This window comes from Mobula hypostoma, chromosome 30 (assembly GCF_963921235.1).
Source record: "Mobula hypostoma chromosome 30, sMobHyp1.1, whole genome shotgun sequence".
In the NCBI taxonomy this organism is placed as follows: Eukaryota; Metazoa; Chordata; class Chondrichthyes; order Myliobatiformes; family Myliobatidae; genus Mobula; species Mobula hypostoma.
This window is the reverse complement of record NC_086126.1, coordinates 1,236,411-1,262,951: the sequence shown is the minus strand read 5'-3', so window position 1 is coordinate 1,262,951 and position 26,541 is coordinate 1,236,411. Positions and strand designations below refer to the sequence as shown.

The following is a 26,541-nucleotide window of genomic DNA, read 5'->3' as shown; positions in this document are numbered from 1 at the left end:
CTCTGAGATCAATCTAATGCTTTCCTCCTACATAGATCTCCATTTTTCTATCATCCCTGTCACTATCTAAGAGTTTCTTAAATGTCCCTAATGTATCTGCTCTACAATCACTCCTGGCAGTGTGTTCCACACACCCACCACTCTCTGTAAGAAAACTCTTCCTTTGACATCCCCCTCATCATTTTCTCCAATCTCCTTAAAATCACGTTCCCTCGTATTGGCCATTACCGCCCTGGGGAAATGTCTCTGGCTGCCGCTCAATCTATGCATCTTATCATCTTGTACACCTCTATCAAATCACCACTCATCCTCCTTCACTCCAGAGAGAAAAGCCCCAGCTCACCACCAGCACCTTTACTTCCTGAGAAAGCTAAAGAAATTTGGCCTGTCCCCTAAAACCCTACTAATTTTTATAGATGCACCGTAGAAAGCATTCTTCTAGGGTGCATCACAACCTGGTATGGAAGTTGTCCTGTCCAAGACCGGAAGAAGCTGCAGAAGATCGTGAACACAGCCCAGCACATCACACAAACCAATCTTCCGTCCTTGGACTCACTTTAGACCGCACGCTGTCGGAGCAGTGCTGCCAGGATAATCAAGGACACGACCCACCCAGCCAGCACACTTTTCATCCCTCTTCCCTCCGGGAGAAGGCTCAGGAGCTTGAAGACTCGTACGGCCAGACTTGGGAACTGCTTCTTTCCAACTGTGATAAGACTGCTGAACGGATCCTGACCCGGATCTGGGCCGTAGCCTCCAAATATCCGGACCTGCCTCTCAGTTTTTTTGCACTACCTTACTTTCCATTTTTCTATTTTCTATTTATGATTTATAATTTAAATGTTTAATATTTACTATCGATTTGTAATCCAGTGAGCAGGAAGCGTAGAATCAAATATCGCTGTGATGATTGTACGTTCAAGTATCAATTGTTTGGCGACACTAAAGTATAAAGTATCCTCACACGCTCTCTAATCCAGGCAGCATCCTGGTGAATCCCCTCAATCTCACCCTTCCCTCCCACATGGCCCTCCATTTTGCCATCATCCATGTGCATTTCGAAGCATCCTTTAAACATTCCGAATGTATCTGCCTCTCCCACCCTCCCTGGCAGTGCATTTCACACACACACACCACTCTCTGTGTAAAAAACCCACCTCAGACACCCCCCCCCACTATACCTTCCTCCAATTGCCTTAAAATTAGACCCTGCTGAGAGTGGTGGTATTGATACCGCCACTGGAGGGGCCACTCCAGTCACACTGTGATGGTGCTTTTAGTACCACATTCCCATCTCATCATCACCATCTCAACCCAGGACGTGCTCTCTTCTCACTGCTGCCATCAGGAAGGAGGTACAGGAGCCTCAGGACCCACACCACCAGGTTCAGGAACAGTTACTACCCCCCAACCATCAAGCTCCCGAACTAGCGTGGGTAACTTCACTCACTACTGCACCGAACTGATTCTATAACATACCCACTCACTCAAGGACTCTCCAACTGATGTTCTCAATATTATTTGTTTACTGTTAATTGAGAGTACTGTGCGCAGTTTTGGTCTCCAAATTTGAGGAAGGACATTCTTGCTATTGAGGGAGTGAAGCGTAGGTTCACAAGGTTAATTCCCAGGATGGCAGGACTGTCACATGTTGAAAGATTGGAGCGACTGGGCTTGTATACTCTGGAATTTAGTAGGATGAGAGGGGATCTGATTGAAACATACAAGATTATTAAGGGATTGGACACGCTGGAGGCAGGAAGCATGTTCCCGCTGATGGGTGAGTCCAGAACCAGAGGCCACAGTTTAAGAATAAGGGGTAGGCCATTTAGAACGGAGTTGAGGAAAAACTTTTTCACCCAGAGTGTGGTGGATATGTGGAATGCTCTGCCCTAGAAGGCTGTGGAGGCCAAGTCTCTGGATGCTTTCAAGAAAGATGGATAAAACTCTTAAAGATAGTGGAATCAAAGGTTATGGGGATAAGACAGGAACTGAATACTGATTGTGGATGATCAGCCATGATCGCAGTGAATGGTGGTGCTGGCTCGAAGGGCCGAATGGCCTACTCCTGCACCTATAGTCTATTGTCTATTAGAGCCACTGAACACTAGAGCACAGATACAGTTTAACAGTTAAAATCGGCCTTACTCCAATTTAGAGTCTTAGCCTGCGGGCCAGACCTATGTTTTTGCATTTTTGCTCTGAAAGTAATGGCACTGTAATCACTCAGTTCAAACTCCTATCACTTTCCCTGTCTCACTCCCTCGTAGCAGATCAAGTATCACGCGCTCTCTCATCGGGAGTTCTCTGTACTGATTCACGAAACTTTCCTGGACACATTTGACAAAAATAGGTGTACAGATAAGGTAAATGCAAGCAGGCTTTTTCCACGGAGGTTGGGTGGGACTACAACCAGAGCTCATGGGTTAAAGGTGAAAGGTGAAAAGTTTAAGGGGAACCTGAGGGGAAACTCGTTCGCTCAGAGTGTAGCGAGAGCGTAGAGCGAGCCTGCGCGCTCGATTTCAATGTTTAAAAGAAGTTTAGATGGGTACATGGACGGTAGAGGTGTGGAGAGCTACGGTCCCGGTACAGGTCGAGGGGAGTAGGCAGTTTAGATGGTTCAGCATTGGACTAGATGGGTCAAAGGGCCGATTCTGTGCTGTACTTTTCTATGACTCTCCGGCCAGCCCTTTTATAATATGGGAGTCCCAGTCAACATGTGGGAAGTTAAACTCACCTACTATCACAACCTACACACACAAAAAATGCGGGTGAGTTCAAATCTCCTTTCAGTTAGTCCTGACAAGGGTCTCGGCCCGAAACGTCGACTCTACCTCTTCCTAGGGATGCTGCCTGGCCTGCTGCGTTCACCAGCATTTTTTGTGCGTGTTGTTTGAATTTCCAGCATCTGCTGATTTCCTCGTGTTTACTATCACAACCTTATGTTTCTTGCAACAGTCTGCAATCTCTCAACAAATTTGCTCGTCCGAAGTTGGGTGGCCCATAACTTCAAGCAGTGAAAGTGGCCACACTGTAACAATCTTTGGTCAAGCGGACCCAGGTGCGGAGTAAACTCAGGGCTCGATAGCAGAAATTAACGATGAGGAGTTATTCAGAGAACAAAGCATGTGATGATCAAAGTAACTTAGCACTCAGAACTCGAGTCCAGCCTCGGTGACGGGCGCGGATGAATTGAGACACTGAGAGGTGATAGCTGAGACCAGGTGAGGGGGAAGGTGGGTCGGGGAGACGGGGGATGAATTGAGACACTGAGAGGTGACAGGATAGACCAGGTGAGGGGGAAGTTGGGTGGGTGGGGGAGAGGGCGGATGAAGTGAGACACTGGGAGGTGATAGGTGAGACCAGGTGAGGGGGAAGGTGGGTCGGGGAGACGGGGGATGAATTGAGACACTGAGAGGTGACAGGATAGACCAGCTGAGGGGGAAGGTGGGTGGGTCGGGGAGACGGGGGATGAAGTGAGACTCTGTGACGTAATAGGTGAGACCAGGTGAGGGGGAAGTTGGGTGCGTGAGGGAGAGGGGGGATGAAGTGAGACACTAGGAGGTGATGGGTAGATCAGGTGAGACGGAAGGTGGGTGGGTGGTTGAGAGTGGGGATGAAGTGAGACACTGGGTCGTGATAGGTGAGACCAGGTGAGGGGAAAGTGGGTGGGTGGGGGGGAGGGGTGGATGAAGTGAGACACTGGGAGGTGATGGGTGAGACCAGGTGAGGGGGAAGGTGGGTGGGTGGGTGGGGGAGAGGGCGGATGAAGTGAGACACTGGGAGGTGATATGTGAGACCAGGTGAGGGGGAAGGTGGGTGGGTGGGGGGGTGGGGGAGAGGGGGGATCAAGTGAAACACTGGGGGGTGACAGCTGAGACCAGCGAGGGGGAAGGTGAGTGGGTGGGGGAGAGGGGGGATGAAGTGAGACACTGGGAGGTGATGGGTGAGACCAGGTGAGGGGGAAGGTGGGTGGGGGAGAGGGGGGATGAAGTGAGACACAGGAAGGTGATAGGTGAGACCAGGTGAGGGGGAAGGTGGGTGGGTAGGGGGGTGGGGGAGAAGGGGGATCAAGTGAGACACTGGGGGGTGACAGCTGAGACCAGGCGAGGGGGAAGGTGAGTGGGTGGGGGAGAGGGGGGATGAAGTGAGACACTGGGAGGTGATAGGTGAGCCCAGGTGAGGGGAAGTTGGGTGGGTGGGGGAGAGGGGGGATGAAGTGAGACACTGGGAGGTGATAGGTGAGCCCAGGTGAGGGGAAGGTGGGTGGGTGGGGGAGAGGGGGAATGAAGTGAGACACTGGGGGGTGACAGATGAGACCAGGTGAGGGGAAAGGTGAGTGGGGGAGGGGGGAATGAAGTGAGACACAGGGAGGTGATAGGTGGGACCAGGTGAGGGGGAAGGTGGGTGGGTGGGGGAGAGGGGGGATGAAGTGAGACACTGGGGGGTGATGGGTGAGACCAGGTGAGGGGGAAGTTGGGTGGGTGGGGGAGAGGGCGGATGAAGTGAGACACTGGGTGGTGATAGGTGAGACCAGGTGAGGGGGATGATGGGTGGGTGGGTGAGAGGGGTGGATGAATTGAGACACTGAGAGGTGATAGGTGAGACCAGGTGAGGGGGAAGGTGAGTGGGTCGGGGAGACGGGGGATGAAGTGAGACACTGGGAGGTGATAATTGAGACCAGGTGAGGGGGAAGGTGGGTGAGGGAGAGCGAGGGATGAAGTGAGACACTGGGAGGTGACAGGATAGACCAGCTGAGGGGGAAGGTGGGTGGGTGGGGGAGAGGAGGGATGAAGTGAGACTCTGTGACGTAATAGGTGAGACCATGTGAGTGGGAAGTTGGGTGGGTGAGGGAGAGGGGGGATGAAGTGAGACACTAGGAGGTGATGGGTAGATCAGGTGAGATGGAAGGTGGGTGGGTGGTTGAGAGTGGGGATGAAGTGAGACACTGGGTCGTGATGGGTGAGACCAGGTGAGGGGGAAAGTGGGTGGGCGGGGGGGAGGGGTGGATGAAGTGAGACACTGGGAGGTGATGGGTGAGACCAGGTGAGGGGGAAGGTGGGTGGGTGGGGGAGAGGGCGGATGAAGTGAGACACTGGGAGGGGATATGTGAGACCAGGTGAGGGGGAAGGTGGGTGGGGGAGAGGAGGGATGACGTGAGACACTGGGAGATGATAGGTGAGACCAGGTGAGGGGAAGGTGGGTAGGTGAGGGAGAGGGGGGATGAAGTGAGACACTGGGAGGTGATAGGTGAGACCACGTGAGGGGGAAGGTGGGTGGGGTGAGGGGAGATGAAGTGAGACACTGGGAGGTTACAGGTTAGACCAGCTGAAGGGGAATGTGGGTGGGTGGGGGAGAGGAGGGATGAAGTGAGACTCTGTGACGTAATAGGTGAGACCAGGTGAGGGGGAAGGTGGGTGGGTGGGGGAGAGAGGGGATGAAGTGAGACACTGGGAGGTGATAGGTGAGCCCAGGTGAGGGGAAAGGTGGGTAGGTAGGGGAGAAGGGGGATGAAGTGAGACAGTGGGAGGTGATGGGTGAGACCAGGTGAGGGGGAAGGTGGGTGGGGGAGGAGGGATGAAGTGAGACACTGGGAGGTGATAGGCGAGAACAGGTGAGGGGGAAGGTGGGTGGGTGGGTGGGGGAGAGGGGGGATGAAGTGAGACACTGGGAGGTGATAGGTGAGACCATGTGAGGGGAAGGTGGGGGAGAGGGGGGATCAAGTGAAACACTGGGGGGTGACAGCTGAGACCAGCGAGGGGGAAGGTGAGTGGGTGGGGGAGAGGGGGGATGAAGTGAGACACTGGGAGGTGATGGGTGAGACCAGGTGAGGGGGAAGGTGGGTGGGGGAGAGGGGGGATGAAGTGAGACACAGGGAGGTGATAGGTGAGACCAGGTGAGGGGGAAGGTGGGTGGGTAGGGGGGTGGGGGAGAGGGGGGATCAAGTGAGACACTGGGGGGTGACAGCTGAGACCAGGCGAGGGGGAAGGTGAGTGGGTGGGGGAGAGGGGGGATGAAGTGAGACACTGGGAGGTGATAGGTGAGACCAGGTGAGGGGAAGGTGGGTGGGTGGGGGAGAGGGGGGATGAAGTGAGACACTGGGGGATGACAGGTGAGACCAGGTGAGGCGGAAGGCAGGTGGGGGAGAGGGGGGATGAAGTCAGAAACAGGGAGGTGATAGGTGAGACCAGGTGAGGGAGAAGGTTGGTGGGTGGGGGAAAGGGGGGATGAAGTGAGACCCTGGGGGGTGATGGGTGAGAGACCATGTGAGGGGAAGGTGGGTGGGTGGGGGAGAGGGGGGATGAAGTGAGACACTGGGAGGTGATAGGTGAGACCAGGTGAGGGGGAAGGTGGGTGGGGGAGAGGAGGGATGACATGAGACACTGGGAGATGATAGGTGAGACCAGGCGAGGGGAAGGTGGGTAGGTGAGGGAGAGGGGGGATGAAGTGAGACACTGGGAGGTGATAGGTGAGACCATGTGAGGGGGAAGGTTGGTGGGGTGAGGGGGGATGAAGTGAGACACTGGGAGGTGACAGCTGAGACCAGCTGAGGGGGAAGGTGGGTGGGTGGGGGAGAGGAGGGATGAAGTGAGACTCTGCGATGTAATAGGTCAGACCAGGTGAGGGGGAAGGTGGGTGGGTTGGGGAGAGAGGGGATGAAGTGAGAGACTGGGAGGTGATAGGTGAGCCCAGGTGAGGGGAAAGGTGGGTAGGTAGGGGAGAGGGGAGATGAAGTGAGACAGTGGGAGGTGACAGTTGAGACCAGGTGAGGGGGAAGGTGGGTGACTGGGGGAGAGGGGGGATGAAGTGAGACTCTGGGTGGTGATAGGTGAGACCACATGAGGGGGAAGGTCGGTGGGGTGAGGGGGGGGATGAAGTGAGACACTGGGAGGTGACAGGATAGACCAGCTGAGGGGGAAGGTGGGTGGGTGGGGGAGAGGAGGGATGAAGTGAGACTCTGTGACGTAATAGGTGAGACCATGTGAGTGGGAAGGTGGGTAGGTGGGGGAAGGTGGGTGGGTGCGGGAGGGGGGGATAAAGTGAGACACTGGAGGGTGACAGGTGAGACCAGGTGAGGCGGAAGGTGGGTGGGGGAGAGGGGGGATGAAGTCAGACACAGGGAGGTGATAGGTGAGACCAGGTGAGGGGGAAGGTGGGTGGGTGGGGGAGAGGTGGGATGAAGTGAGTCACTGGGGGGTGAAGGGTGAGACCAGGTGAAGGGGAAGGTGGGTGGGGAAGAGGGGGTATGAAGTGAGACACTGGGAGTTGATAGGTGGGACCAGGTGAGGGGGAAGGTGGGTGGGTGGGGGAGAGAGGGGATGAAGTGAGACACTGGGAGGTGATGGATGAGAACGGGTGAGGGGGAAGGTGGGTTGGTGGGGGAGAAGGGGGATGAAGTGAGACACTGGGGGGTGATAGGTGAGACCAGGTGAGGGGGAAGGTGGGTGGGTCGGGGAGAGAGGGGATGAAGTGAGACACTGGGAGGTGATGGATGAGACCAGGTGAGGGGGAAGGTGGGTGGGTGGGGGAGAGGGGGGATGAAGTGAGACACTGGGTGGTGATAGGTGAGACCAGGTGAAGGGGAAGGTGGGTGGGTAGGGGAGACGGGGGATGAAGTGATGTACTGGGAGGTGATGGGTGAGACCAGGTGACGGGGAAGATGGGTGGGTGGGGGAGACGGGGGATGAAGTGAGTCACTGGGAGATGACAGGTGAGTCTGGGTTCTCATCCCAGCTCAGCAATGGGGGGGATCAAATTCATGTAACTAACTGGAATGAAATCTGGACTCCCTGACCAGGGCTGTGGTAGAATCGCACCAGGTTTTTTCCAGATAACACACACAACATGCCGGAGGAAGTCAGCAGGCCAGGCAGTGACTATGGAGATGAGTACAGTCGGTGTTTCGGGCCGAAGCTCTTCATCGGGACTCGGCCTGGCCTGGAACATTGAGTATTTCTCTTCATCGACGCTGCCTGACCTGCTGAGTTCCTCCTGCATCTCGTGCCTGTGGCTCTGGATAGTTTTGTGTTTCTCTGAGTGATCCTTTGGTCAGGCTGTAGCTGGAGTTTTGGATTCTCCTCTCGTTGCCTCATCACAGGAGGGATGTCGAGGCTTCGGAGGGGGTAATGAAGAGGTTCACCCGGGTGATGCCTGGGTTAGAGGGCGTGTGCTGTAACGGGGGGTGCACAAACTTGGCTTGTTTTCTCGGGAACATCGGAGGCTGAGGGAGGTCTGAGGCGATTTACCGGGATGCTGCCTGGATCAGAGAGTGTGTGTTATAATGAGTGACTGGACGAACGGGTTATTTTCTCTGAAGCGTCAGAGGCTGAGGGAGGTCTGATAGAGGTTTGTATCATTATGGGAGGTATTGATAGAGTCTTTTTCCTCAGGGTTGAACGGTTTAATACCAGACAGCATGGATTTAAGGTGAGAGGGAAATGTTTTTTCACACAGAGAGTGGTGGGTGTGTGGAATGAGCTGCCAGGGGTGGGGGTGGAGGCAGATACGATGGAGGTGTTTAACAGGCTGTTACACAGACATATGAATGCGCAGGGAATAATGGGACATGGACCGTGTCCAGGCAGAAGGGATTTAGTTCAAAATAAACACAAGGGATTCTGCAGATGCTCAAATCCAGAGGAACACACACACAAAATTCTGGAGGAACTCAGCAGGTCGGGCAGCATCTGCGGAGAGGAATAAACAGTCAACATTTCGGGCCGAGCCCCTTCATCAGGGCTAAGCTCAATTCGGCATCGTGTTCAGCACAGACGTGCTGGGCTGAAGGGCCTCTCCCTGTGCTGTTTTAACTCGGCCTGCCCTGCAACGCTCACTGTTTATTGCTCTCCGTAGAAATCGTGCCGAAGGGTCTCGGCTCGAAACGTCGACCCTACTCTTTTCCATAGATGTCGCCTGGCCTGCTGAGTTCCTGCAGGCGTTTGCGTGAGCTGCTCTGGGTTTCCGGCCTGCGGACTGTCCCTTGTCTGTGACTGACGTCCCAGTGAGCGGCAGCTCTGTGAGTGAGCGAGTTCAGAGGAGAGTGGACACTGGCTCAGGCTGACAGGAAGGCGACAGTAGCTCAAGCGGATGGGCTGTAGCTGCAGAAAACCACAAACACACACTTTATTAGGTCGCTAATAAATTGGCCACTGAACCTACACTGAGAAATGTCGTTTCGTTGTGGCAATTATGAGGAGTGATTGATAAGTTCATGGCCTGGAGTAGGAGTCAATTTCAGAAAACCTAGCATGTTTGTTTTTCCTACATTTACACAGTCCAGCGGTCATGGAGCATACGGATCCCTTCTTTGCAGAAGTCAGCGTCTTGCACCTCCAGAAAGTGGTCCACAGCAGGGGTCATTGATAAGTTAGTGGCCTAGGGTAGAAAGAGATGAGTTATTAACTTCAAACTTTCTGCATTTTCACTCAAAGAGTTGAATTGCACGTGCATGTAACGAGAGCTGTATAACTCATCTCCTTCTACCTCTGTGTTCAGAGGTAATCTCTGTGTTACCATACTGTGTTCAGAGGTAATCTCTGTGTCACCGTACTGTGTTCAGAGGTAATCTCTGTGTTACCATACTGTGTTCAGAGGTAATCTCTGTTATCGTACTGTGTTCAGAGGTAATCTCTGTGTTACCATACTGTGTTCAGAGGTAATCTCTGTGTTATCGTACTGTGTTCAGAGGTAATCTCTGTGTCACCGTACTGTGTTCAGAGGTAATTCCTGTGCTACCCTTGGCCTGAACAAGAGTGGGAAATTGCTGTATTTGTCCTGATGTGGACTGGGTGGGGTGAGCGGGGATAGGGACCGGGCAGGGAGCAACTCTGCTGAAAATTCCAAACCTGATAACTCTGCGACTTCTAGTGGAAGCTGGCTGTTAACTGTGGCTCCCTGTCTCCCCTCTCTCCCCACAGGCTCAGATGAAGCTCTCCCCTCCGGTAAGTACCCAGCTCCAATGCTGTACTGTCATCCCCTCAACAAGGCCTCACCTCTCTGGTTGCCCCAAGCACATCTCCTTTATCATTGCCTGTCAGAGTCTCCCTGTGTACAGACACCCCTCTGCCTACTGTCACTTTTTGGACATGCACTCAATCTGTGTATCTAAGCTAATTTACCTATTTATATTTATCGATTTTTTTTAAAAAGCATTTGTGTTGCTCTTGTGTTTTTTTGTGCTGCACTGGAGTAGCAATTATTTTGTTCTCCTTTGCGCTCGTGTACTGGAAATGACAGAGAACATCTTGAATCTGACGCGATCCGGGTGCATCTCCACTCTTCGCTGGCACTCTCGTCCACTGTGGCGTGAACCTGCTCTTGTTAACACTCACCCCTTTCTCTGTACATGCTCTCCTGATGCACCCTGAGCTCTCTGATCTCCCCGATCCCTCTCGTTCACCTGAACCTATCGGCTCGGTGTTGAACGAGTGCACGGGGGATTGGGAGTCCTCGTGCACAGTTCCCTGAAGGTTAACTTGCAGCGTGTGTCGGTGGTGAGGAAGGCAAATGCCAATGTTAGCATTCATTTTGAGAGGACTAGATTTTGTAAGCAAGGATGTGATGCTGAGGCTTCATAAGGAAATGGTCAGATTGTGCTTGGAGTTTTGTGAGCAGGTTTGTGCCCTTTATCGAAGAAAAGATATGCTGGCATTGGAGAAGGTTCAAAGGAGGTCAGGAGAATGATCCCAGGAATGAAAGGGTTAACGTATGAGGAGTGTTTGATGGCTCTGCGCCTCTACTCACTCGAATTCAGAAGAATGAGGGCGGATCTCATTGGCAAGTATTGAGCAGTGAAAGGCCTCGAGAGAGTGGATGTGGAAAGGATGTTTCCTGTAGTGGGGGAGACTAGGACCAGAGGACACAGATAGAGTGGATGTGGAGAGGATGTTTCCTATACTGGGGGAGTTTAGGACTAGAGGTCACAGATAGAGTGGATGTGGAGAGGATGTTTCCTATAGTGGGGGAGTCTAGGACCAGAGGACACAGATAGAGTGGATGTGGAGAGGATGTTTCCTATACTGGGAGAGTTTAGGATCAGAGGGCATTGCCACTGAATAGAAGGACAGGGTGTCGAATGAGGGGAACGAGTGACACAGTTAATGTCAGGCACTTAAACGCGATGTTTGATATCCAGAGTTCTGATACTCGAACACGCTCTGACGGATGGCGCAGGCATGCCACACGACTTCTTGCCTGTTGATCTGTGCAGTCTCTTTCTGAGACCTGTAGGCTTCAAGCCCAGTATCCGTCTGTACACCAACACCTGTAATGGTGTTGAGACCAGCTGCACATGGTCCTGTTATGTTTGATCTCCCAAAGCGCAGGCGTGCAAGCACGAGCTAGACTGTACGGGTCTGTGCAAAGCTGGACATTAGTGCAGAAAACACCACAATCAGAGGCAGGTCCATCGTGGTCTGTAACTTTCCATTAGTGAGGTGGTGATTATGGTTGTGCTGGTCGGTTCAAGAATTGAATGGTTGAAGGGAAGTAGCTGTTCCTGAACCTGGTGATGTGGGACTTCAGGTTTCTGTCCCTCCTGCCCGATGGGAGCTGTGAGAAGATGGTATGACGCAGATGGAGAGGATCTCCGATAGCACAAGCCACCATTTTGTATCCAACTCTGTCCCCAGGGAGGGCGGTGGGCTCAGAGTGAAAGGTCCAAGGTCGTGCTCAGTATTTCCATGAAGAAATGCCCCAGCCGCACCGACCTCTGGACAATCTCCGTGCCACCACAGTCCAACGTGCAGACGGGATACTGGGGATGGGATTAGAAGCTGGAGTCCGTGCACTGGGAGCCTATTGAGACCCAGTGCCAATGGTAGAAGGAGAACTTTTGCCCTCCCTCACACATGGCCCACACGCCTCCCATCCTCTCTGTGGAGGGGTCTCCCACCTCATAGTCACCTCAGGAGCCAAGGACCAGAGAGGGAGAGAGCTTCCCCTCGACCCCCAGGGACTGACGGAGGGGCAGAAGGTTACTCAGATTAGGCCGTCCTCTGACTGACACAAACGGTTTAATTAGTCACTTGTTGGGATCTGAGGTTAACTGTCCGCTTACCACTCAGTCCTCACTGCTCCTTGTCAATATCTCTGAGGCCCTCTCCTGGGCCCAACATGTCCATGTAGCTACAAAGAAGGCACAACAGCGGCTATATTCCATTGGGAGGTTGAGGAGATTCGCAATGTCTCCAAATACACTCAAAAATTTCTACGGACGTACCATGGAGAGCATTCTGACTGGCTACATCATCGTCTGGTATGGGGGGAGGGGGGTGGCTACTGCACAGGATTGAAATAGGCTGCAGAGAGATGTAGACTCAGTCAGCTCCATCATGGGCACCGACCTTCGTAGTATCCAGGACATCTTCAAGGAGCGATGCCTCAGAAAAGCAGTGTCCATCATTAAGGACCCCCATCACCCAGGACATGCTCTCTTCTCATTGCTACCATCAGGGAGGAGGTACAGGAGCCTGAAGACACCCACTCAGAGACTCAGGAACAGCTGCCATCAGATTTCTGAATGAACATTGAACCCATGAACACTGCCTCACTACTTTTTTATTTCTATTTTTGCTCTACTTATTTAATTTAACAGTCAAATATATATGTAATACTGTAATTCATAAAATAATTGATTGCATCAGTATTCACTCCTTTCTATATGACATATCAAATCATCAGTGGTGCTGCTGATTAGTTTTAGCAGTCACGTACTTAGTTAAATGGAGATCACTGTGTTCAGTCAATTGATTGTGGTAAAAATACACCGGTATCTGGAAAGTCCAACTCCTGGCAGAATCCACAACAGGAAGACCGAAGAACACTCCAAGCAGCGCTGTGAAAAGGTTATTGAAAAGCACAGGTCAGGAGATGGATACAAGAAAACTTCCAAGTCACTGAATATCGCTTGGAGTACAGTTAAGTCAATTATCAAGAAATGGAAAGAATATGGCACAGCTGTAAATCTGCCTAGAGCAGGCTGTCCTCAAAATCTGAGTGACCATGCAAGGCGGGGACGAGTGAGGGAGGCCACCGAGACAACTCTGGAGGAGTTACAGGCTTCAGTGGCTGAGGTGGGAGAGACTGAGCATACAGCAACTGTTGCCTGGCTACTTCACCAGTCACAGCTTTATGGGAAAGAGGCAAAGAGAAAGCCACTGTCGAAAAAAACTCTCATGAAATCTCAGCTAGAGTTTGCCAGAAGGCTTGTGGGAGACACTGAAGTCAGATGGTAGAAGGATCCATGGTTTGATGAAAACAAAATTGAGCTTTTTGGCCCCCAGACTACACGCTATGTTTTGCATGCGCCAAACACCGCACATCATCAAGAACACACCGTCCCTACCATGAAGCACGGTGGTGGCTGCATCGTGCTGTGGAGATGCTTCACTGCAGCAGGCCCTGGAAGGCTTGTGAAGGTAGAGGGTGAAATGAATGCAGCAAAATACAGGGAAATCGAGGAGGAAGAGCACAGGTGCAGTCTGCAAGAGAACTGCGACTTGGGAGAAGATTTGTTTCCCAGCAAGACAATAACCCCAAGCATAAAGCCAAAGCCACACAGGAATGGCTTAAAAACAAAGTTAATGTCCTGGAGTTGCCTGGTCAGAGTCCAGACCTCAATCCAATTGAGAATTTGTGGCTGGAGTTGAAAAGGGCTGTTCACTCACGATCCCCGTTCAATCTGACAGAGCGTGAGCATTATTTTAAAGAAGAATGGGGGAAAATTGTAGTGTCCAGATGTGCAACGTGATAGAGACCTATCCACACAGACTCAAGGCTGTAATAGCTGCCAAAGCTGCGTCTACTAAACACTGACTTGCAGGGGTGGGGGGTGAATACTTATGCCATCGATTATTTTGAGTTTTATTTTTTTAATTAGTATAGATCACTTTGTAGAGATCCGTTTCCACTTTGATACAAAAGAGTCTTTTTCTGATGAGCAGTGACAAAACAAAAACAAATTAAATCCACTGTGATAAAACAATAAAACATGAAAACTTTCAAGGGGAAGGGGTGAAAGGCACTGTGTATATAAATATATAATACACATTTTTTCTATTATAATGTATTATTTTTTCTATTATAATGTATTGCATTGTACTGCTGCCACAAAGACGACAAATCTCACGGCCTAAGCCGGTAATATTAAACCAGATGCTGATTCTTAGAAGTAGGGATGAGCTGCCCCCTTGAACTGCCCAGGAGGTGCCCGGAGGTGCCCAGGAGGTGGATCCCCAGCTCCTGACCTGCTCCGGTAGCCACAGTCTCTCTGTGGCCGGTCGAGCACAGTTTCTGCTCAGTGACGGACCCCAGGACGTTGAAGGTGGGGGTGTGGTGATGGGAGTGGCACTGAACGTCAGCTCAAAAATTATTAATAAGTGAGAACTAAACACATTGATGTTGGCAGTGGAGATAAGGTGAAGCCGGATTAATTTCTTGCAAGCTGAAACCACTGCGAATAAATGAGATTTCTTGTCACACAGGATGACGGATGCATTTCATAACCTGGGAGACACTATCTCGGGGCAGCTCAGAATGGTGAAGAGAGGGGTTGCTCACGTACCTGCTCAGATAGCCCCTGTAGATTAGATTAGATTAGATTATGAGGACACTCAGTCCTTGTTTATTGTCATTTAGAAATGCATGCATTAAAAAATGATACAATGTTCCTCCGGTATGAAATCACAGAAACACAAGACAGACCAAGACTAAAACTGACAAAAGCCACATAATTACAACATACAGTTACAACAGTACAAAGCAATACCGTAATTTGATAAAGAGCAGACCATGGGCACGGTAAAAAAAGTCTCAAAGTCCCTATAGCCCCATCATCTCACGCAGACGGCAGAAGGGAGAAACTCTCCCTGCCATGAGCTTCCAGCGCCGCAAACTTGCCGATGCAGCATCCTGGAAGCACCCGACCACAGTCCGACTCTGAGTCCGTCCGAAAACTTCGAGCCTCCGACACCAAGCACCGAGCACCATCTCGGCCGAGTGCTTCGACCCCGGCCCCAGCCGCCAAGCAAAGCTGAGGATTCGGGGCCTTCCCCTCCGGAGATTTTGGACCACACAGTAGCAGCGGCAGCGAAACAGGCATTTCAGAAGTTTCTCCAGATGTTCCTCCGTGCCCTCATGTCTGTCTCCATCAAATCAGAATTGTGCACGGCCTCCTACTTGACAGATTACAGATATTCATCACCGGAGAGGCCGCGCGCGCTGTGTCGCGCCATCGTCTTCTCCTCCTCCCGACTCTCTGAGATTAAACCCTCTCTCTGGCCAACTTGCTCCTAGGAGTTTTCAGAAAGGACTCTCACCTCTTGCAGGACAGGACACAAGACGACAGGGGCAGGGGAAGGCCGCTTGTCCGCTCGATCCTGCCCCACAATTCAGTATGAGCGTGGCCGATCTACAAAGCCACATTCCCTTCCTCTGGGTCTGCTCCCCCGCCACCCGCACTTCCGAGTTCAAAGAAAATATTATTATCAAAGAACACACATCAAAGTTGCTGGTGAACGCAGCAGGCCAAGCAGCATCTGTAGGAAGAGGTGCAGTCGACGTTTCAGGCCGAGACCCTTCTCTTCCTTCAGTTAGTCCTGACGAAGGGTCTCGGCCTGAAACGTCGACTGCACCTCTTCCTACAGATGCTGCCTAGCCTGCTGCGTTCACCAGCAACTTTGATGTGTGTTGCTTGAATTTCCAGCATCTGCAGAATTACTGTTATTATTATCAAAGAACTTGTATGTCACCATATACAACCCTGAGATTCATTTTCAGCAAATCTATAGAATAGTAACTGTAACAGGATCAATGAAAGATCAACCAGAGTGCAGAAGACAACAAACTGTGCAAATGAAAATATCAATAAATAGCAATAAATAATGAGAAACTGAGATAATGAGATAAAGAGTCCTTAAAGTGAGATCATTGGTTGTGGAAACATCTCAATGAGTAAAGTTAACAACAGGAATTCTGCAGATGCTGGAAATTCAAGCAACGCACATCAAAGTTGCTGGTGAACGCAGCAGGCCAGGCAGCATCTCTAGGAAGAGGTACAGCCGACGTTTCAGGCCGAGACCCTTCGTCAGGACTAACTGAAGGAAGAGTTAGTAAGAGATTTGAAAGTGGGAGGGGGAGGGGGAGATCCGAAATGATAGGAGAAGACAGGAGGGGGAGGGATGGAGCCAAGAGCTGGACAGGTGATTGGCAAAAGGGATACGAGAGGATCATGGGACAGGAGGTCCAGGGAGAAAGACAAGGGGGGGGAAACCCAGAGGATGGGCAAGGGGTATAGTGAGAGGGACAGAGGGAGAAAAAGGAGAGAGAGAAAGAATGTGTGTATAAAAATAAATAACGGATGGGGTACGAGGGGGAGGTGGGGCATTAGCGGAAGTTAGAGAAGTCAATGTTCATGCCATCAGGTTGGAGGCTACCCAGATGGAGTATAAGGTGTTGTTCCTCCAACCTGAGTGTGGAATGAGTGTAGTTATCCCCTTTTGTTCAAGAGCCTGATGGTTCAGGGGAAGTAACTGTTCTTGAACCTGGAGGTGTGAGTCCTGAGGCTCCTGTACCTTCTACCTGATAGCAGCAGTGAGAAGAGAGCATGGCCTGGGTGATGATGGATGCTGCTTTCCTGCGATGGTGTTTCTGCTCATTGGTTGGGAGGGTTTCATCTATGATGTACTGAGCCGAATCCCAGGATTTTCCGTTCAAGGGCATTGGTGTTTCCATACCAGGCTGTGATGCAGCCAGTCAATACGCTCTCCACTACACCTCTATAGGAGTTTGTCAGAGTTTTAGATGTCATGCCGAATCTCCGCAGACTCGTAAGGAAGCACTTCCACATCCCTTCAAAAACTTGCTTTTCTCCTCATTGAATCCTTCACCACCGCCCCCCCCCCCCCCGGCCCCGGTGTGTTCTGGCCTCCACAACCAGTGGATAATCAGAGATTCACCCAAACCAAACCTCTCTGAAGGTGGGGTCACATGTTGACAAAGGAGACATTTGACTTGCTGGCCTTCATCAGTCAGGGCACCGAGTATGGCAGGAGCACCTTGACAAGACACCGAGATTACAGAGGAGGAGGCAAACCAGGGTGGATAGACCCCCAGGGCCTGACCAGGTGTTCCCTCGGACCCTACGGGAGGCAAGTGCAGAAATTGCTGGGGTCCGAGCAGAGGTATTTAAATCATCCTCAGTGACAGGAGAGGTACCAGAGGATTGGAGGATAGCCAATGTTCCGCTGTTTAAAAAAGGATCCAAACAGAAACCAGGAAATTATTGGCTGGTGAGTCTGGCATCAATTGTGGGAAAGTTATTCCGAGAGACTGGATATATAAGTATTTGGATAGACGTGGACCGGTTAAGGATAGTCAGTATGGATCCAAGCACGAGAGATCGTGTCTGACCAGTTTCATAGAGTTTTTTGAGGAAGTTACCAGGAAAGTGGATGAAGGCAAGGCAGTGGATGTTGTCTGCATGGACTTTAGCAAGGCATTTGACAAGGTCTCGCATGGGAGACTGGTCAAGAAGGTTCAGTCACTCAGCATTCAGGATGAGGTAGTAAATTGGATTAGACATTGGCTTTGGGAGAAGCCAGAGAGTGGTAGTAAACGGTTGCCTCTCCGACTGGAGGCCTGTGGCTGGTGGTGTGCCATCGGGGTCAGTGCTGGGTCCGTTGTTGTTTGTCATCTCTATCAATGATCCGGATGATAATCGCGGGACACTTTACAATGGACATTTAATCTACTAACTTGTCCGCCTTTACACTGTGAGAGGAAACCAGGAAGGAGTCGGAGGAAACCCATGCTCTCACGGGGAGGACGTGAAGGCTCCTTACAGAGGACGCCAGAACTGAACCCCTAACTCCGGAAGTCCCAAGCTGTAACGGTGTCACACGAGCTGCTACACTGCCATGGCAACCCAAATAGATACGCAGGCAGAAGGGATTCATCTTGAAAGGCACTTAAATATTAATTTAATTAGCTCAGCAAAAGGTCGAGGGCCGACGGCATGTTCCGATGTGGTACTGTTCTATGAGACCATGGCTTGCTTTAAACTCTTGCACGACTGATGGTGATTCTGATAATGTGACGCACCTTCGCCGTCCTGTTTGAAATTTGAATTGGAATCGGTTGATTCTTGTCACAGGTACTGAGGTACAGTGAGAACCTTGTCATGCATACTGTTCGTACAAATCAGATCATTACACACTGCATTGAGGTAGAACGAGGTAAAACAACAGCAGAATGCAGAATAAAGTGTGACCATTACAGAGACCACAAGATATAGAAGCAGAATTAGACCTTTTGGCCGGTTGAGTATGCTACACCATTCCATTGTGGCTGGGAGGGAAGGCAAATTCCATGTTACATTCATTTCGAGAGGACTAGAATATGAAAGCAAGGATGTAATGATATAAAGCACTGGTGAGACCTCACTTGGAGCATCCTGAGTAGTTCTGGCCCCCTTATCTACAAAAGGATATGCTGACCTTGGAAAGGGTTCAAAGGAGGTTCACGTAAATGATTCCAGGATTGAAAGGGTTATCATATGAGGAGTGTTTGATGGCTCTGGGCCTGTACTCACTGGAATTCAGAAGAATAAGGGGTGACCTCATTGAAACCTTTTGAATTTGGAAAGATCTCAATGGATGAATGTGGAGAGGATGTTTCCTCTGGTGGGAGAGTCTAAGGCCAGAGGACATAGCCTCAGAATAGAGGGGCGTCCTTTTAGAACAGAGATAAGGGGAATTTCTTTAGCCAGAGGGTGGTGAATCTGTGGAATTCGTTGCCACGGGTGACTGTGAAGGCCAAGTCATTGGGTACATTAAGGTGAAGATTGATAAGTCCTTGACTATTCAGGGCATCAAAAGTTATGGGGAGAAGGCAGGAGAATGAAATTGAGAGGGATAATAAATTAGCCATGATGGAATGGGAGAGCAGACTGGATGGGCTGAATGGCCAAATTTCTTATTGTCTTATGGACTGTCAGAAGTTCCAGCCTGGGCTTTGTGCTCAGGTCTCTGGAGTGAGACTTGATTCCACAACCTCGTTGAACCATTGCCAATCACCACCAACACCCCGCCCAGACCTGATGGGGCTGAAGGTTCCTGTTGCACTGTCTCCGAGTCAGCAAGGCAGGAGGGATCTGGTTATGAGGAGCTTCCTGCAAAGGACTGGTCTGTCATCGCTAGAGCAGAGATTGACCACGATGGACCAGCCTCCAATGCAGACCCATGGAGAGATCCCTCAAGCCTGGTCATTAGAGACCTACCCTAGGCAAGTGTGGCTCCTCCTGGGGAAGAACGTCGCAGGTGATCCTCAACACCAGCTCTTTGGTCAAGGAAGCACAGCAGCACCTCCACTTCCTGAGGAGACTGGGGCAAGCAAGATTCCCCACCCTCATTCTCACCACATTCTGCCAAGAGAACCGTCAAGTGTGTCCTGACCAGCTGTACCGAGAGGAATCGCAAGGCATCTGACCTCGAGACCCTGCGAAGCATTGTGAGGACCATCGGGGTCTCTCTCTCTCCTCGCCTCCCCACCCGGGACATAGAGCAGAAGCACTGGATTCGCTGACCCCTCAGCATTGTCAGGGATCACTCCCATCGTCCCACAATCGTTTTGACCTCCACCGCCAGGCAGAAGAATAAGGACCGCCAGGCTGGGGGACAGCTTCTTCCCCCAGGCTCTGAGGTTTCTCAGAACACTGCTACCACATTATCGATGACAGAGCTGGTCACATCATTATCTGTTCATGTTACTTGATGTACTGCCTGTGAATTACGTGCCTTGGCCCCTGAGGGACGTTGTTTCGTTTAGCTGTGTACATGAATTTGAAGGGTGCGGAAGGCTGGCGTGAGGTTGTAACTGTCTGCCGATTCTGGCAGGGGAATCTCCCCCTTGGGGTGGGGAGGGTCCTGGCGTGGGGTTGTAACCATCTGCCGATCCTGGCTGGGGAATCATCGCCCTTGGGGTGGTGGGGGGTCCTGGAGCTGGGGTCCTGATGAAGGGTCCTCATCCGAAATGTCGACTGTTTATTCCTCTCCGGAGACGCTGCCTGATCTGCTGAGTTCCTCCGGCACTTAGTGTGTGTTTGTCAGGAAGAGGGAGGGAGTGTTCATGGGTTCATGGACCGTTCTCGTGGAGGAGAAGAAATTGTTCCTGAAATGTTCAGTGTGTGTCTTCAGGCTCCTGTACCTCCTCCCTGATGGTATCAATGAGATGAGGGCATGTCTTGGGTGATGGGGGTCCTTAATGACGGATGCCACCTTTCTGAGGCACCGCCTTTTGAAGAGTGTGTGTCCTCAGGATATCTTTAACTTTGACTTCGGTGTGTGTGACTAAGGAGCATTCATACAGCAATTTGGGATGTGAAACTTGGTAGCAGTCCAGTGCAATGCATGAAAGTTACTGCCGTACACATAGCAGAAATAAATGGTGCGGAGGAGAAACTGTGGGGTCGCGCTCCTTATGATGGAATGCAACCTTCTCGAGGCCTTGCCTTTGCAAAATGTCCTCGAGGGTGGTGAGGGTTCGAAGGTTCATTTAGTGTCAACGTATGCAACTCTGAAACTCTTCTTCTCCACATAGCCACAAAACCAAGAAAGAAAGGCAGCACGATCTTCAGCCCACAAATACCTCCTCCCCATAAAACAGAGAAAAATAAAACGGAACAGGCACATCGGCCCCCAAATCCCCCTCCCCCACACAGAAAAAAATGAGAAAGATTGGGCAAAAAACTCAGTATAGTATTCTCCAAGTCCATATCCAAAAATGCAGAAACCCTGGGTAATTTTCACCAGGCATTGTGACTTTCCCTCTCCAGCAGCCGAGTGAGCCCCACCCCCAGCGACCAAACGGCAGTTTCCCCCAGCGACCAAAAGACAGTCTCACCCAGCGACCAAAAGACAGTCTCCCCCAACGACCAAAAGACAGTCTCACCCAGCGACCAAAAGGCAGTCTCCCCCAGCGATCAAAAGACAGTCTCCCTCTCTAATAGCAGAGCGATCCCCTAGCGATCAAAAGGCAGTCAGCCTGCCCTCCCGTTTCGCGTTCGCCTCGATGTTTCAATCTCCCTCATCTCTCCAGTTGGCCAACAATGGAAGGTTTTGTCGACGAAGCGGGGTCGACATGGGCTTGCGCCCCGTCCCGCGGCCTTCTCGCCGTGCGGGTCACGCACGCTGCCTCCGTCTCCTGTATTCCTCTCAGAGACTGCAGAGCGCTGAAACAGACAAACGGTCTCCAAGCTGTAAGTCACGGGCTCCAACGGTTCCAGAGTCACATTCAACACGAAGGTGACTGTAAAAGCCATGGGCCGTGCTCACAATGGATCTGGATGAGTCAACAGCCCTCAGCTTTTTACAGTGCTGTTCAGTGCCCCCCATACCTGATGGTGACGCAGCCAGTAACAATGTTGTCCACAGTACACCTGTCGAAATCGGCAGGTGTTTTCGGTGACAGACCAAACCACCTCAGACCTTCGGCGTGTTCCTCTGCAGAGATGGACGTGATTCGGTGTGGATGGTATTCAGGGCCAGGGTCCGTAGATGTTGGCACTCAGTGAAATCAGCCAGCTGAGATGCACTGGGAAGGAAGGGAGGCACGGCGGGTGGGGCAGCTGTCCCACAGACCCAGAGTCGCAGGTTCGATGCTGAACACGGGCGCTAGCTGCCTGTGTCCTCCCCCGGGCGCTCCGCTTCCCACAGCCCAACCATGCACGTGGCCGTTGGGTTCAACCCCTTTCATCGTGCGGTCGCATCACGAGGATTCATCGGGAAGGTGGGAAGAGTGAGGCAGGGTGGATGGCTAGTAACCAAGGGCTGAAGGGCCTCTTTCCTTGCTGGTACATTTAAACCGGAGGTCGATAGGGTCTTGATTAGTCAGGGAGTCAAAGGTTACTGGGAGAAGGCAGGAGAACGGGGTTGAAAGGGACAGTAATTCAGCCATGGTGGGATAGCAGAGCAGACTTGATGGGCTGAATGGCCTAATTCTGCTCGGATGCCTTCTGGTCTGAGAAGGTACTCCATGAACGGGGCGGGGAGGGGGTGAGAGAGAGCAGACTGGAATGTTCTGGTTTCTGGAACACACGCGGACTGAAGGGGCCAACTCTCTGTGGATCAGGAATACCCCTCCATCCTCAGCGGGGCAGGAATACCCCTCCACCCTCAGAGACTCACTCTGCCAACACAGATAATAGATTTAGCCTGGGACACTCATTACCGACAGAAATATTAACCAATGTTACTTAAGCAATTGAAAATTTTCCTGTCAGGAGCCAGTCAAGGAGAACTGTTCAGAGCAGAAACTAAAGCAGGAGTAACTGTCAACATGAAACGTACTCACAGTGAGAGAACTGTACTGCCAATCCTCAGGGACCATCCTTGCGATGACAGCCTGGAGATGTGAGTCACAACACTGACCCGGCCAACGGCACCGTGACAGGCTGACGTTGACTGGGTGACTGTCACCACGGGTACACCCTTTGATCAGGATGCACCAGAACGTCTCACAGGTGGAGTGCAAACCAAGGGTCATCCAGGGAGGGGAGGCCGGAGACCCAAGGAGGCCACGTCCACAGAACATCCGGCAGAGAGCTTCATGTATGATACATTATGATTATACAGCCACAGTGGGAGCAGAGAGACCCAGCTAACCCAAACTGTGTAATACCGACACCTCACACCCCTCAATGTGACACTGATACATTCGATCGTCACTGATCATTCTGTCCACAATCCATTCGGCCCATCACTGATAGTTCTGTCCACAGTCCATTCGGCCCATCACTGATTGTTCTGTCCACTGATACATTCGATCGTCACTGATCGTTCCGTCCACAGTCCATTCGGCCCATCACTGATCGTTCTGTCCACTGATACATTCGATCGTCACTGATCGTTCTGTCCACAGTCCATTCGGCCCATCACTGATCGTTCTGTCCACAGTCCATTCGGCCCGTCACTGATCGTTCTGTCCACAGTCCATTCAGCCCGTCACTGATCGTTCTGTCCACGGTCCATTCGGCCCATCACTGATTGTTCTGTCTACAGTCCATTTGATCGTCACTGATCGTTCTGTCCACAGTCCATTCGGCCCGTCACTGGTTGTTCTGTCCACAGTCCATTCGGCCCGTCACTGAAGGTTCTGTCCACAGTCCATTTGGCCCATCACTGTTCCTTCTGTCTACAGTCCATTCGATTATCACTGATCGTTCTGTCCACAGTCCATTCGGCCCATCAGTGATTGTTCTGTCTACAGTCCATTTGATCGTCACTGATCGTTCTGTCCACAGTCCGTTCGGCCCATCACTGATTGTTCTGTCTACAGTCCATTTGATCGTCACTGATCGTTCTGTCCACAGTCCATTCGGCCCGTCAGTAGTTGTTCTGTCCACAGTCCATTCGGCCCGTCACTGGTTGTTCTGTCCACAGTCCATTTGGCCCATCACTGTTCGTTCTGTCTACAGTCCATTCGGCCCGTCACTGATTGTTCTGTCCACAGTCCATTCGTTTGTCAATGATTGATTGTTCTGTGCACAGTCCATTTGGCCCATCCCTGTTAGTCTGTCTGCCATCCTTCAAACTCCGTACAAGGACATTAGAATTGAACTCTGAACTTTGAATGCCCTGATTTATGTAGCTTTGCCCTAACCTCTATGCTACAGAGAGTAAGAGCTTTCATCTGTTTCATCGAGCAATGGTTGTTTCTCAGTCCCCCTATCCTTTCTTGTATGTGTCCTAGACTGTTCCTGCTCCACAGGAGGAAGGGAGGTGACCATTCTGTCCTTCCACATATCCTATCCCACTGACCAGTAACATTGCGGCCTATCACTGTTCTATTGTGAACCGAGAGGTTAATGCAATTTGATTCTGATCCTGAGGGGAAGAAAACATTGGCCATTGCAAATTCTGAAGTAGTCCAGACAGGTGACGGTAACAGAATAACTCAGAGAGTGTGAGTTCAGGGAAGGAGAAGGCGGCAACTCCTCTGGGAAGGGGATATGAGAGAGGGGAAGAAACGGTTCTTGTGTCTGAATGCCTGGGGTTTCAAGCTCCATAATCTTCTCCCAGAAGGTAGAAGAGAGAGAAGGGAATGGTCTGAGGTTGGGGTGAGGTATCCCTGATGATACTGTCCTCTTTCCTGAACCAACGCCCCCTGAAGCTGGAATAATAAGCCTGTGTTGGACTGGGCAGTGTTTACCCTCTGTGTGGGTCCTGCAGTCTTCCGTCTGAGAGCGGGCTGAAAGGTGGGCACTACATCGTGGGCAGAAGGTCTGTGATGGACTGGGCAGTGTTTACCCTCTGTGTGGGTCCTGCAGTCTGGGAGTGGCGTGAAGGTGGGCACTACATCGTGGGCACAAGGCCTGTACTGTGCCGAATGCTCTGTGGTATAGAATCGCAACCATGTTTATTATAGAAACATAGAAAACAACAGCACAATACAGTCCCTTTGGCCCACAAAGCTGTGCCGAACATGTCCTTACCTTAGAAATTACCTAGGGCTACCCAAGCTCCATGTACTTATCCAGGAGTCTCTTAAAAGACCCTATTGTATCCGCCTCCACCATCATCGCTGGCAGCCCATTCCACGCACTCACCACTCTCTGTGTAAAAAACTTATCCCTGACATCTCCTCTGTACCTACTTCCAAGCACCTGAAACCTGTGTCCTCTTGTGCTAGCCATTTCAGCCCTGGGAAAAAGCCTCTGACTATCCACATGATCAATGCTTCTCATCATCTTATACACCTCTATCAGGGCACCTCTCATCCTCCGTCGCTCCAAGGAGAAAAGGCCGAGTTCACTCAACCTATTCTCATAAGGCATGCTCCCCAACCCAGGCAACATCCTTGTAAATCTCCTCTGCACCCTTTCTATGGCTTCCACATGCTCCAGGTATTGCAGTGACCAGAACTGAGCACAGTACTCCAATTGGGGTCTGACCAGGGTCCTATATAGCTGTAACATTACCTCTCAGTTCTTAAACTCAATCCCATGGAGATGAAGGCCAATGCACCGTATGCCTTCTTAACCACAGAGTCAACCTGCACAGCAGCTTTGAGTGTCCTATGGAATCAGACCCCAAGATCCCTCTGATCCTCCACACTGCCAAGAGTCTTACCATTAATACTATATTCTGCCATCATATTTGACCTACCAAAATGAACCACCTCACACTTATCTGGGTTGAAACCACTTCTCAGCCCAGTTTTGCATCCTGTCAATGTCCCGCTGTACCCTCTGACAGCCCTCCACACTATTCACAACACCCCCAACCTTTGTGTCATCAGCAAATTTACTCACCCATCCCTCCATTTCCTCATCCAGGTCATTTATAAAAATCACGAAGAGTAGGGATCCCAGAACAGATCCCTGAGGCACACCACTGGTCACCGACCTCCATGCAGAATATGACCCATTTACAACCACTCTTTGCCTTCTGTGGGCAAGCCAGTTCCGGATCCACAAAGCAATGTCCCCTTGGATCCCATGCCTCCTTACTTTCTCAATAAGCCTGGCATGGGGTACCTTATCAAATGCCTTGTGAAATCCATATACACTACATCTACTGCTCTACCTTCATCAATGTGTTTAGTCACATCCTCATAAAAATCAATCAGGCTCGTAAGGCATGACCTGCCCTTCACAAAGCCATGCTGATTATTCCTAATCATATTATGCCTCTCCAAATGTTCATAAATTCTGCCTCTCAGGATCTTCTCCATCAATTTACCAACCACTGAAGTAAAACTCACTGGTCTATAATTTCCTTTCTTAAATAAGGGAACAACATCCACAACCCTCCAATCCTCCAGAACCTCTCCCATCCCCATTGTTGATGCAAAGATCATCGCCAGAGGCTCAGCAATCTCCTCCCTCACTTCCCACAGTAGTCTGGGGTACATCTCATCCGGTCCCGGTGACTTAACCAACTTGATGCTTTCCAAAGGCTCCAGCACATCCTCTTCCTTAATATCTACATGCTCAAGCTTTTCAGTCTGCTGCAAGTCATCCCTACAATCACCAAGATCCTTTTCCGTAGTGAATACTGAAGCAAAGTATTCATTAAGTACCTCTGCTATCTCCTCTGGTTCCATACACACTTTCCCACTGTCACACTTGATTGGTCCTATTCTCTCACGTCTTATCCTCTTGCTCTTCACATACTTGTAGAATGCCTTGGGGTTTTCCTTAATCCTGTCCACCAAGGCCTTCTCATGGCCCCTTCTGGCTCTCCTAATTTCATTCTTAAGCTCCTTCCTGCTAGCCTTATAATCTTCTAGATCTCTGTCATTACCTAGTTTTTTGAACCTTTTGTAAGCTCTTCTTTTCTTCTTTACTAGATTTGCAACAGCCTTTGTACACCACAGTTCCTGTACCCTACCATCCTTTCCCTGTCTTATTGGAATGTACCAATGCAGAACTCCACGCAAATATCCCCTGAACATTTGTCACATTTCTTCCGTACATTTCCCTGAGAACATCTGTTCCCAATTTATGCTTCCAAGTTCCTGCCTGATAGCTTCATATTTCCCCTT

The 26,541-nt window shown here is 51.0% G+C and overlaps 1 protein-coding gene across 21 annotated transcripts in view; it reads left to right on the top strand.

Moving 5' to 3' along the window:
- The window catches only part of LOC134339799 (neurexin-2-like), a 1,323,723-nt gene that overhangs the window by 222,975 nt on the left and 1,074,207 nt on the right, over window positions 1-26,541 (top strand). For 14 of the 21 annotated variants that reach the window (XM_063036589.1, XM_063036599.1, XM_063036603.1 and 11 more), the window contains one exon: window positions 9,918-9,941. The exons of the other annotated variants lie outside the window; for them this stretch is intronic. In XM_063036589.1, coding sequence (XP_062892659.1) covers window positions 9,918-9,941 — 24 coding nt within the window. The remainder of the gene's footprint in view (window positions 1-9,917; window positions 9,942-26,541) is intronic. 21 annotated transcript variants of the gene reach the window in all.